The 13,135-nt window shown below is 35.7% G+C and overlaps 1 protein-coding gene across 4 annotated transcripts; it reads right to left on the bottom strand.

Moving 5' to 3' along the window:
• Nucleotides 1-1,034: 1,034 nt before the first annotated feature.
• Nucleotides 1,035-8,887, bottom strand: LOC127255596 (ABC transporter G family member 32-like). 4 transcript variants are annotated; one of them, XM_051281212.1, is made up of 25 exons: nucleotides 8,240-8,887; nucleotides 7,883-8,154; nucleotides 7,661-7,781; nucleotides 7,484-7,572; nucleotides 7,300-7,384; nucleotides 6,808-6,967; nucleotides 6,636-6,712; nucleotides 6,476-6,526; nucleotides 6,248-6,338; nucleotides 5,868-6,169; nucleotides 5,499-5,777; nucleotides 5,058-5,374; nucleotides 4,817-4,977; nucleotides 4,603-4,706; nucleotides 4,322-4,481; nucleotides 4,027-4,224; nucleotides 3,847-3,941; nucleotides 3,434-3,766; nucleotides 3,070-3,360; nucleotides 2,904-2,987; nucleotides 2,701-2,834; nucleotides 2,388-2,615; nucleotides 2,127-2,298; nucleotides 1,777-2,031; nucleotides 1,035-1,532 (listed from the first exon to the last, which is right to left on the bottom strand). In XM_051281212.1, the coding sequence occupies exons 2-25, from the start codon at nucleotides 8,146-8,148 to the stop codon at nucleotides 1,260-1,262; spliced, it is 4,326 nt and encodes a 1,441-aa protein (XP_051137169.1). In that variant the 5' UTR covers nucleotides 8,149-8,154; nucleotides 8,240-8,887; the 3' UTR covers nucleotides 1,035-1,259. The 4 variants fall into 4 exon arrangements, with proteins under 4 accessions (XP_051137169.1, XP_051137168.1, XP_051137170.1 ...); XM_051281211.1 differs by having other exon boundaries at nucleotides 8,265-8,887; XM_051281213.1 differs by lacking the exons at nucleotides 7,484-7,572; nucleotides 7,661-7,781; nucleotides 7,883-8,154; nucleotides 8,240-8,887 and having other exon boundaries at nucleotides 1,036-1,532; nucleotides 6,808-6,960.
• Nucleotides 8,888-13,135: the final 4,248 nt, after the last annotated feature.

The raw sequence follows: 13,135 nt of genomic DNA, 5'->3' as shown, positions 1-13,135 counted from the left end.
AAAAATACTTCATTCATCCCAATCTAAAATAGCATTTTGAATTTTTATACTCCCTTCATCCTAGATAATTTGGGCGGTTAATGTAGACACGAGAATTTAGGTAAAGTATGATTAGTAAGTAATTAAAAAATATATTAGTAAAAATAATTGTTGTATAGTAAAAATAATTATAGATTAAGATTAAGATAACTAAATACTTTAATTTAGATTAAAAAAATTATAAAATATAAAGTTTAAAATGTAATTAAAGTGTATAATTATATTTCCAAAAAAGAAAATGATAAGTTATGTGGGACGGACGAAAATAGAAAATAGAGACAAATTATGTGGGATGGAGGGAGTAATACATAAAAAAAAATATGATATTTTATTAATTAGTGTGAGTGTATAAAATGATTTTGATATTTTTATCATTTGTACTTAAATGTATAAATTAATTGTATTTGTAACAATATATTTTTAATTTATGTAAAAATTAAAGTGCATTTGATATTAATATGTAATTATTTTTATTATAATAAAAAATAAATATTTTTAAATAAAACAAACAAAAATATTTTAAAAAATACTTTCGATTGGAATGAATACATTTAGAAAGAGTAACCTTTTTAATAATTATTTTAAATTTCAAATTTTCTTCATATTTTAGCTACCTATTTGATTTTTACATAAAATTTTAAAAATATTAATATTATATTAAAATATAATATTAGGTGTGATATAAAAATAACATATTACATTACATGAACATCTTTGAGTAAAATGTACGGTGTAGTAAAAATGGACATTACATGAGCTGGCGGGACCCGCACTGCGCGATTGAAAGATCACGAGGTTATATTCTGTCTCAAATGCCAATCTGACTCTTTGAGTTGGAATTCGTCCTATAAATAGATATTGACGTGATATTTTAAATATAAAATTAATTTTTAATATAATATAAAAAATAAAAAATAGGTGTTTTTTTGATATTTTTGAAGAAAAAATTTTGGATGAATAATAAAATTTTAATAAAATTCTTCAAACGAACAAACGAACAAACGCTAATTACACATTCCCATCTTTACTGTAGTCCAATGCTTCGACAGTATATATATATTCCTTCTTACAAATAATTCCCTCCTCACAAAATAATAGTAATACAAAAAAAAAAAAAAAAATCAACCTCACGTCCATGCTGAATATATATATATATATATAATCAATACAAATGCAAAAAATTAAGACAAGAAAAAACCAAGAATGATTTTGATTCATTTTTATCTCCTCTGGAAGTTGAAGAACCTGATGGCAAATGCAAACGTTACTCCAAACAGCACACAGAAGCCGACGACGACGATTCCGGCGACTCCGAGGAAGTCGTGTCTGAACCCGAACTGATCCTTCAGCAGCTGTTTTATTCTCACTTCCTCAACTCCATCGGCGAGCTTCACCGTGTCGGTTACATCCCCGTATTGGGATGTTAGAAGCCCATATAGACTCCACGCTATCGGGTTCGCCCAATAGTACCATCTCCACCATATCGGAATCCTCTGCAAATAAATACAATCATCGCTGAATTTACAATTCTGACGGCAAGATATTATGTACATTAATATAATATAAATACAACACATAAATTGAAATAATTGTCGACCAAATTATCATATAATGCACGTAAGACTACTGGGGCGACGAGTCAACTAATGAGATATAGAACCATTTCAAAACAAAGCCTAATCTTTTATGGTTTTTCTGAAATATCATCGTAAATGAGGGCAGTCGTTTAGGGCTTACCATGTGGGAGATCATGAAGCCGCTGAAGAGATTCCACATCATGTAGAAAGGGGCCGCGACTATAGCAGCGACGTTGTGGTTGGGGGTGACGGAGGTCGTCATCATTCCGAAGAAGGTGAAGTAAAGCAACGTGAAGTACATGAAATAGACGTACCAAAGGAACTTCCAAACGTTCCACTCGAATGATGCCATGCTGTAGAAGATGGTGCTGTAGATGAGCGACTGCACGAGGACATACGGGAATTCAACTGCAACCTGCCAAATCGTGTTTTGAGTTCAATTTCAGGATGTATATGTCTATAACATAGTGCGGTACATCATGATACAAGTGTTTTGGAATCGAGACATGCCTGGGCGAAGGCGAATGGTAATGCGGAGTACATTCCTGCAGCTCTCTCCCTGAACGAGACAAATCGTTCGACGTAAACCACAGGCTGAACCGATGTCGCGTTTGTGATTCCAATGAATAATACAGCTGCGTACATCGACCCCATGGCGTTGAATATGTCCTGCTGTGATTCCCTGTTAATGACATTGGAACAGATCAACATTAGTAATCCGAGTACGCGAAAGGTTCAAGTATGAATCGAATTATAGCAAAGAAAAAACACCTTTTGGCACCAAATTTCCAGCATATTGTTCCAAACATAAGCGAGATGATAACCGTGTAGAAGAATCGAACGGCAGTATATTGTGGATTACGCCAGTACGACAAGTTTTGCTTCCAAAGGCACGCGAGAAACTGCCCAAAAAATGACAGCGAATATCTGCTCGGAAAGCTCAACTCATTTGAATCCTTTTCTTGTTTGCTTAATCTCTCAACGAGATCGTTATTTTCCCTGAAACAAAAGGGGAGAATTCGTATTTTGCAAAGGGTGCAATCTCCACGCGCCAGTTTTCGCTTAAAGCAAATGAAAGACTAACCGAAAAAGATCAGATTGGCGATAAATTTCTGCGAAGTCCACACCGAGACGATTTTCCTCTGCAGAAGAAGTAACTTCAAGAATCCACGCTGCAGGGTTATATCCCGGCCTTATTCTTTGAACTCCTGGAATAGCCTACGGAAAATTACGTACAATGTCATCCTCTGCATCGAGTTAAAAGTAGGAAGGAAAAGAAGAGCTCACCTCAAAATACTGAATAAGTTTGACAGATTTGGTCCCCAGCGGACCTGCATAAATGAGCTGTCCACCTCGTTTCATTAGTAGCAGCTGCAAAGAGGGAGAATGAAAGATCAAATATTGACTCAACCATAGCATAAAAAGCATGCTAATATATTATCTAAGTTAAAACCTCATCGAAAGATTCAAAGATGTCGATGCTTGGCTGGTGGATGGTGCAAACGATTGTCCGACCAGTGTCAACGATGTTCCTCACAGCTCTCATGACGATTGCAGCGGCCCTGGCATCGAGTCCCGAGGTTGGTTCATCCATGAACACAATAGAAGGATTGGCAACGAGCTCGACTGCAATTGTCAGTCTTTTCCTTTGCTCAACGGACAAGCCATTCACCCCTGGAACCCCGACCAACAGTCTGGACAGTGGAGTTAGCTCGACTAGTTCCATAACCTCGTCCACAAATGCCTGAAATTGATAACTCATGAATTCAAGAGAAAATCGAATAAGAAAAGGGTCAGATAAGAAACTGAGAAATTACTCTTTGCGTCGCAAAATCACACTGAGAAGAGAGTCGGAGCCAAGAGGAAAAAAGGAGTGACTCGTGCACAGTTAGGCAAGGAGAATGGACATCATTCTGTTCGCAGTAGCCCGAAATCCTTGCGAATGTTTCTTGATTCTTGGGATATCCGGAAATGTAGATACTGCCTTCAATATGTCCACCTGTTTTTCTTCCAGCCAAAACATCCATGAGAGTGGTTTTACCGGCGCCACTGACACCAATTAATGCTGTAAGCACACCGGGACGGAATGCTCCAGTTATATTAGCCAGTAGCTGTAGCCGATCAACTTGAATGCCCTGCCCTTTCAATTCCTGCAATATACAATAGCTTATTATCAATCCATTTTCTTTTCTTTCCAATCATTAACTCAAGATAAAGTAAGTTGACATACAATGGGGATGTCGACAACATAGCTGATATCTCGAAAGGACATTGAAAGAGGTTGGAATGGAAGCACCATTCCTTTATGTTTCGTGATGCTGTTTCCTGCCAGCATGTGTGAATATACAATTTAAGACAATGGTTCCAGGAAAGGGAAGTCAACGACAAGATTGGTTCAGCAGAAACAAACCGGTGAATGAGTGTGAGTGTTGCAAAAACTCTCCAAAAGAAATGACAGATGATCCTGATTTCTTCTGGAAGCCAGTGAAGGAGTGAGAGTGTTGCAAAAACTCTCCAAAAGAAATAATGGCAGATTCACTCCTTTGCCGCTTGTTTTTCATGCGATGATTATCCTCCCCGGGAATAACAACCTGTTGACTCCCCAATGCTGCACAAAAGTAGAAGAGAAATTGTAGTACTGCATATAAGGTTTCATCATTCCATGCAAATTAGTCTAACCAAGATATTTCAAGTACGAAACTCACGATTTAGGTACGTCAGAAACAAAGTGAATAGGGCGTTGAATAATAGCATATATCCAAATAATGCTCCTACACCAATCCAATACCAATAGCCCTCTGGAAATAGATTGCGAACCTTCAGCAACATTTCTCCCAAAGACACAGTAGTGCCGTCTCCAGCTTTCTGTCATCCAGACAACAAATAGCTATCAACCAAGTGCACACATTTTCAGCAGACGGTGAACTAAAGCATCAGTAGTTAGAATAATGTGTCAACGGTATGAATAAGAACATGGTATGATCACCTTATCCCAAGAATGGCCGAGAAATTCATTTACAGAAGCAGCGCTCTGAGCATACATCATGGGGGAAAACCAATAACCCCAAATCCACCAAACTGGAATGCTATCTGTCGGTGTAAAAAGTTAAAACGAAAATCAAACAGAGGTGGAATTGTCAAGCAATCAGCTCAAGTCGTATGGAGAATTGATTAAGGAACTAAAGTGCACTGTCTATGACCTCTAGAAAGAATAAATCCTCCAAGGACCATGACAACCAGCATTGCGAAGGATCCAAACGTGTTGGCAACTACCATGTTTCGTCCTAATGATGCCATCACCCGGAAAAGCCCTATTGACATCTGGTGTAAAGCAAAGTATAGGAAGAACTGTAGCAGGCATCTGCAAAAGAACAAGTCATTTGATATCATTTGCTAACTATCAAAAATTTAGGAAAAGGACTGGAACTGACAGTAACCTACCTAGTGATTTGAGGATCAAAGCCAATGGCATAATAAGTAACAGCTACCCATAAAAAGGATTCTATAAGTGAGAGAGGAATACTCAAGAGCCAAGAGGGAAGAGTGTACGCCCAGCAGGGGTAGAAACGTAAATCTCGGTGCTTGTAAATAACAGGTAGCTTAGCTATCAACATCGGCACCTCCATAAATCCATTAAAAAGAATCATGACAATAGCAAAGTAAAGAGCACCAAGGTACACGCCTCCATCATCAAGTGAATTACGGTGCATTGTTGTCCGGAAGAACACACTCATCATAATCAATATAATCAGGAGCAGCTGCAAATGAAATACATTTCTTAGGCTAAAAAAGTACTGATTGTGATGAATTTCAATCCAAATGCTCCACAAGAGTTAGTAACATCTAAGGATTGTTTTAAGATTTACTGAAAGTTGTTTTTACCTGGATGAACTTGAAAATAAAGACAGGACCATTCCGCTTCATTAGCAGCATTTGCCACAAGAAACTAACACTTAGAAGCTCAGCCCTGGATATACCGTAAGTCTTGGATGTGAGGGCAGCCGGATGATTACAGCATTTATCGAATGGGATGGACAACTCCTGTGCCAATGAATTGCCAACTTGAAAGGTCTGAAAACCTTCCACAAATTTTGCCACGGGCACATATTCATATTGACTATTGAGAAACCAATACTGCTCTTGATCCTTCTCCGATATTACCTGAGAAAAAACATGTGCATTGAATGGTTCAGGTTTATTTAAAGAAACAATCAGGGAATATAGTTTGAAGTTCACACCCCAAAAGCGTACCTCCTGCAGAAAATCGGCAACATTTTTTCTAGATGGACACCTGAAACCCATGAACGCAAAAAAATCTACAGCTGCTTCACGAGGCCCCTGATACACAATTTTCCCCTCACTGAAAAGAATCACATCATCAAACATCTCATATGTCTCAGGGTCAGGCTGCAAGAGAGATACAAGTGTTGTACAATCAAGAGCATGAGTTGCGTGCCGGAGATATTTGATAATTTGATGTGTTGTCGAGCTATCCAATCCAGTTGATATCTCATCCAAGAAAAGCACCCTAGAAGCACCCATAAGCAGTTCAGCTGCCAATGTTAGCATGTTAGTAATTTTAGCAATATTCAGAACAGCTCGAGTGCAATCAATTCGGTGAGGATAATTACCAGTAGTGAGTCGCTTCTTTTGGCCACCAGATATACCTTTTAGCATTTCATCTCCTACCAAGGTATCAGCACATATATCCAACCCTAAAATCTTCACATACATTTCACAAAAATATATATATCTATATAAGCAGCAGAATCAAAGAATTGAATAATCATGTAAATGTTATGGGTGTATATTATACGACACAGCACTTTTCTCCTCATAAGTATGAAATTACGGTGCACCTTCATGATATACTCCACAAGAAAACTTGTCTGCTGCCCCAACACTACTGCCTAGGAGAAAACAAGCACTTCAGTACAGCAAACAAGTGATACAGTGAACAAAAGAATTACATACAGGATGCCAAATTAATCACAGGCAGCACCAATTAGATAGACAGACCTTGATAAAGATATCCAGGTCATGATCTGGTTTTATTCCAGCAGCTTTCTCCCTTTTAAGAAGTTCCATGAGCATGTCTTCACATCGTGATTACAGGAAAAGGTAACAAATAAGAAGCGGTATAGAAAACCTTTCCTTTAACATCATTTAATAAATGAGAGTTCAGTATTACCATTCTTGAATCCAGCTCCTTGGCAACGCCCCGAAAACTCAAGAACCTCCCTCACCGTCATCTCAGCAATGTGCCAATCCTGCTGGCTGGCATATGCTGAAGTCCTCTGAGGAGTGAACTCCTCAAGATTATGACCATTATACGTAATTTTCCCTGACATCTTCAAAGTAGGTTGGTTCACTGACTTGATAAGAACAAAATGAGCTCATGATCTAGATGCGAAGCTGAATGCGTCCATTAAGACCAGATTATCTAAATCACAGATTTTTGTCGAAATGTCGACCGACTAGAAATCTAATTACATTTAAGCCATGAGCTAGTCAATCTCAAAAGGGATTAGACTTCTCCATAGTTTAAACATTAAGTGCCTCTTGATACAAGAGGCTGAATCAATAACAAATCTATCTATAACAAGATGAGAACAAACTTACAACTAATTGTGCTAATAGTAGAACCATACATGAAGCATTGATAAATAGTAAGTTCAACTACCTTTAAACTGGATGCAAGTCGACCTGCAAGTGCCAAAAGAAACGTCGTCTTTCCAGAGCTAGGAGGACCCAGAAGCAGGGTCAGCCTAACATTATACAATCACAGTCATCATTAAATTTGAAAACTCACGCCGAATGCAGTAATAATACACCATTGAATTGATGTTCACTCTCCATTCTCCAACCTCGAAGGGCGGATAATGCCGTTTATGTTCTTCAGGATAGAAAAATTCTTTTTCCCTCCAGAGAAAATCCCAAGCTGCCTCAAGAAAGCCTGTTGTTCATCACAGGTTGCACAGACATCATCAGCCAGGGCAATTCAAGAACCATCCCTGGCAAACGTTTGCGCTCTAATGGCCTACCTCAGTCATGTCGAAAATAAAATTGGGAATGGTCGGCAAAGCTCTGCTCCCAACATGGACTAGTGCATCCACCTTAAGATCCTCGAATCGAACCTCGACTTTCGGAAATTCCAAGCCAACACTGCAATCATCACAATTACTGAAACATAAAACGCTGAATACAAATCTATCAGAAACTGAGAATGCATACTGAATCAAACCAAGAATTCTTAAAAGACTTACGCATCAAACCTCTCCCTAACTCTGCCGAAGAACCCCTCAATATCCTCGTTAATCAAACCAACCAACTTATCCAAGACCTGCTTCTGTTCTATCCCATTGATCCTCCGAACATCAACCAACGAAAGCTCCCCGGCACCATTCCTGAAAAGCGCCATCCCCGCCCTGTCATAGGTCGGAGACTTCTGCAAAGCAGCCAACACAACGCCCTCTTCTTCATCCTCGTCGCCATTACTAGCTCCATTACTCAACGCCTTCCTTGGGAACATAGTTCTCTAGGGCAACACCAAAATTGTGAGGGAAAAAGTAGATTCACAGGATAAAAAGGAGTAGCCTGTGGAGAGGTTAAAAAAAGGCTACATGTTCTTATTGTGTGAGGACGAACCATCTTGTGTGGCGTTTGATGAGTCAATCTGCAACGACCTTGGAGGCTACGATGAGGGGTTGTTGAATGCTCGCATTAATTGGCTTCTTCGTCAATCCTCCCCCAACTTTGTTTGTTTCGTTTTCCCCGAATTTCTGTGCCCTAATTGGCACATGTAGTGTACTGGAACGATGAGATGGTTGGCAGCAGGAAGCAACCACCAACGAAACGCGCGGGAGGCAGGAAGAAACGGTGGGTAAAGGTAGGTTTGAAAATTACGCTGCTGGATTTGGACATTTGGGTGGAAAATAAAAAATAAAAATCGATCAGTAGTTGAGCACTGTTGACTGACCGAAAATTCCCGAAATTGGGAGCATTAATTGAAGGAAACGAGTGACGAATCCTGCAGGCGCTTGAAACTGCCATTAATGGAGTGGTTGAAGGATGAGGGCGAGATTGAACTGACAGAAGTGTGCAGCTGCTTTTCTGGAAGTGGAAGGCCATTATTGAATCATGAAGAAGCAGCTGCTTAACCTCAGAATTCAATAACCAAAAAAATTAGAGAAATGGAGGGATGATTGGATTGGATTGGATTGATTTGATCGTCATCTTCATGGAGGATTGTCTGACACGACCGCCGCCGTGCAGCGGCCCATTATTGCAGCCTATATGCGCCTATGTTAGCATACGTACAGTATTTTGTTGGCTACCTTACGCACACGTAGGCTTTGTTTTTAAAAAAAAAAAAAAAAAATCACATATTTCTTTTTTAAAAAAATAAATTAATACATTACACATATTTATTATTTTTATATTTTATATACAATTTTTCATATTTTTATATTAAAAAAAAAAATTTTAAAAAATCTTGCAAAACAAATACATCCGTATACACTAACAAAATTTTAAACAACAATACCGTATAAAAGAAAACGTTGTATAGTAAAATCAAAGAACAACATAAAAGACGTTTACAAGTGTTGCTTATCGCACATGGTTTTCGTAATTTATTTTATTGGCTAATAGAAATATCTGATACTCTTTTCGTCTCAATAATAGTTCTATTTATTATTTTTGTCCGTTCTAAAATAATAGTCTTATTTTTATAAGTAATCATATCACTATAAAATTATTCTTACTTTTTTATTATTATTGCACAATTGCCACTACTTTCTATACTAATACACTCAAAATGGCAAAAAAATATTTTATCCGTACTTTTTATCCACTATCAATGTAATATCAATATTTCTTAAAATTTCATGTCAAACACAATCTAAACTATACTTTGGGACAGAGGAAGTATAATTTTTGATAATTTTATAAAATTTTTTTTTGGTAAAACAGACGAAAATGATAAAAATATATATATATATATTCAATTAGAACAAAAATAACACTCCCCTACTTTCAACTAATTTGTCCACTTTAAATGAGCATAAAGTTTCACGTATTATGTAATTAGTAACTAATTAAAAAATATTTTAATAAAAATATTTATGATATAGTGAAAATAATTATAAATTAATATTACGATGACTAAATAATTTAATTAAAATAAAATGAAATTATAAATTATGAATTTTAAAATATGATTAGAATGTATAATTATATTTTAAATAAAAGAAATGACAAATAATATGAAATAGACCCAAATAGGAAAAAATAAATAAGTTATGTGATACAAATGAAGTATTAGTAATTGTTACGTATGAAATTTAGAATTAGATTAAAAAGCTCAATGTAAAAGAAAAAATGGGCCTGGTAATAGAGTTGATCGAACTGGCTGAAGGACACTGTGGGAACTCAAGGAAAATAGGTTAATTTCTAAGGACAATGCAGGACGGAAAGTCTTCAGGTCGGAAAGTCCTCAGGTCGGAAAGTCTTCAGATCGGAAAATCCTCAAGTCGGGAAGTCTTCAGGTCGGGAGGTCAGGTCGGGAGGTCCTCAGGTCGGAAAGTCCTCAGGACGGAAAGTCCGCAGGTCGGAAGGTCCTCAGGTCGGGAGGTCCTCAGGACGGAAAGTCCGCAGGTCGGAAGGTCCTCAGGTCGGGAGGTCCGCAGGTCGGAAGGTCCTTAGGTCGGGAGGTCCTTAGGTCGGGAGGTCCTCAAGACGGAAAGTCGTCAGGACGGAAAGTCCTCAGGTCGGGAGGTCTGCGACTGGACCAGTAAGTCGGATGGTCTTTAAGTCGGGAGGTCTGCGACTAGACTAGTAAGTCGGATGGTCTTTAAGTCGGGAGGTCTGCGACTAGACTAGTAAGTCGGATGGTCTGCGACTAGACCAGTAAGTCGGATGGTCTTTAGGTCGGAAGGTCAAGGTCTGCGGTCGGTCCAAAGAGGCGGATGCTGTTAAGACTGGAATAGAGTGATAATGGTGGTCTGCTGAGGACACGTGTCAGTAGTAGAAGGGTTGGCAGACGGTTGAAAATGAGACGTTATAACCGTTCAGACGACGGTTTCTAGTACAATTTCTCAGGAAGTATTTAAGGATTTGGATTTTTCTTGAGAAGGCATTTCAATCAACTTCAGCAAAGTCAGATTTGGGGATCACCACTTTAAATTTCCAGCATTTTATTTTCCAGTTAATTTCTTTATGTATCGTACAGTGTTTAGAAATTCCTAATCTCAGGCACTAATTAATCAAGTTTAAATATATTTTTCATATCTTTGAATTTTACTTTTTGTTTGTTGAAAAAATACAGTAATACTATTAATATTATTTTTAAAAATTATAGTCCTATTGTCATCCAAATCTATTTTTATTTTTAGTAAAAAAATACTCCCTCTATCCTATATACCGTGTCTGTTACACTGTAGACACGGTATTTTAGAAGGGGTGTAATTAGTAGATAATTAAGAATGTATTAGTGAAAATAATTATTTGATAATATAAATAATTATAAATTAAAATTAAGATAACTAATTAGTTTAATTAAAATTTTAAAAAATAAATTAAAAAATTTAAAATAAGATTAAAGTGTGTAATCATTTTCCAAAAGAAAATGACATAAAATATGGGACAGACAGAAATGACAATGTGAACATAGTATATGGAACGGTGGGAGTATCACTTTTTTGACTTTTTGTTTACAAAAAAGTAATTTTTAAAAAACTTTTACCTATTTTTTTTAAAAAATTCGTAATCAAGTCAAATGAGCATCCAATTGGATAACGCTGGGATTATTAATAATTGGCTTGTCATTTTTGGAGATTGCGTAGCATGAGAAGAGAGATGTATATATAGAAAGTTAAGCACATGATATTGAAATAAAATTTGTTTGATGTAACATAAAGGTGATGCAAAAACATTTAATTATCAATAATAATAGTAAGATTTATTTATTACGTTGCATGTGGGATGATAATGATATGATTATGATTATTAACCAACACATAATTGCAACAATCAATATTATTGGGCTGATGATAATGTTATCATTAAGGTTTTGTTTCACTGTGGTTTTAAATTAATTTTAAAAGGAATATTGATTTAGATTTTTATTTAAAAAATATTTTGATATAATATTTTATAAGAAAAAACAGTGTATTTTATTAAAAATTATGCAAAATAAACAATATATTAGTTTCGATTTAAAAAAAAAAAAGGTAAAATTGCTCATAACTTCCCTGTGGTTTTGAAATTATGCGTAAAATCTCTATGTACTTTAAAAATTGCATGATACTCCTCTGTACTTTCAAAAACGTTGCATGAAACCCCACCCCCATGAAACCTCCGTTGTGTGATGGAAAGACGATTTTCTATCCATATATTTTGCACGGCGGGGGTTTCATGCAATATTTTTTAAAATATAAGAGGGTGTCATGAAATTTTTTTAAGTAAATTGGAGATTTACACTGAGTTTCAAAATCATAAAGAGATTTCATACAACGTTTTTTAAAGTATAAGGGGGCTCCATGCAATTTTTAAAGTAAATGAGAAATTTATGCTGTTTCGAAACCACAAGAGAGTTATAGACAATTTTGCCTTAAAAAAAAAAAAACAAATCCTCAAGATTAGTTTGATTTGCATTTCTAACCATTTTTTTTTCTACTATATAGTTCGAATAAATACATTGTTGTTCCAGATAAATTACTCCCTCCCTCCCATATACCGTGTCTGTTACACTGTAAACACGGTATTTTAGGAGAAATGTAATTAGTAGATAATTAAGAATGTATTAGTGAAAATAATTATTCTATAATATAAATAATTATAAATTAAGATTAAAATAATTAATTAGTTTAATTAAAATTAAAAAAATAAATTAAAAAATTTAAAATGAGATTAAAATGTGTAGTCATTTAAAAAAAAATGACATGAAATATGAACGAACAGAAACGGCAACGTGGACATGATATGTGAGACGGATGAAGTATTATTTAAATTTAAATCCAAATAAACAATCCAAATTCCAATAAAACACAAACTAAGGGTGTGTTTGTCTGGGGTTTGGATTTTGAGTTGGGATTTGAATAGTAAAAAGTTTGAATTTGAATAGTTGTATGATGTGATATAAATAGGTATTGATGTGATATTTTGAATGTAAAATTAATTTTTAATATAATATAAAAAATAAAAAATAAGTGTTTGATTTAATATTTTTGGAGGGAAAAAAATGAAATGAATAGTAGAAATTTAATCCAATCCCCCAAACAAACACACCCTAAACAAACCCTTTAACTTTGCAGTAGTAACAATCGTCTTATGATGTAAATATTTGAAAAGTTTAAAAATATACTCGTATACAAATCTTATATATATATATTTATAATACTCCCTCAGTCTACATTTGTACAAAAAAAAATAAAAATATACGAATATAAAAATATTTTAAGATTAAATACAATGACGTATTAAAAGGCACTAATAGAAGCATTTTTTTTTTATTTTTC

This window comes from Andrographis paniculata, unplaced genomic scaffold (assembly GCF_009805555.1).
Source record: "Andrographis paniculata isolate CXL003 unplaced genomic scaffold, ASM980555v1 Contig54END, whole genome shotgun sequence".
NCBI lineage: Eukaryota > Viridiplantae > Streptophyta > Magnoliopsida > Lamiales > Acanthaceae > Andrographis > Andrographis paniculata.
Note: the sequence above shows the minus strand (reverse complement) of the source record. Positions and strands in the feature narration are given on the sequence as shown.

Excerpts from the sequence above, each read along its gene's own strand:
- LOC127255596 (XM_051281211.1), bottom strand. Across the intron at positions 4,225-4,321 it reads GTTTCTGACGTACCTAAATC|CATTGGGGAGTCAACAGGTT; the intron begins GTGAGTTTCGTA and ends ACTTTTGTGCAG. Across the intron at positions 3,942-4,026 it reads ACACTCACACTCATTCACCG|GAAACAGCATCACGAAACAT; the intron begins GTTTGTTTCTGC and ends ACATGCTGGCAG.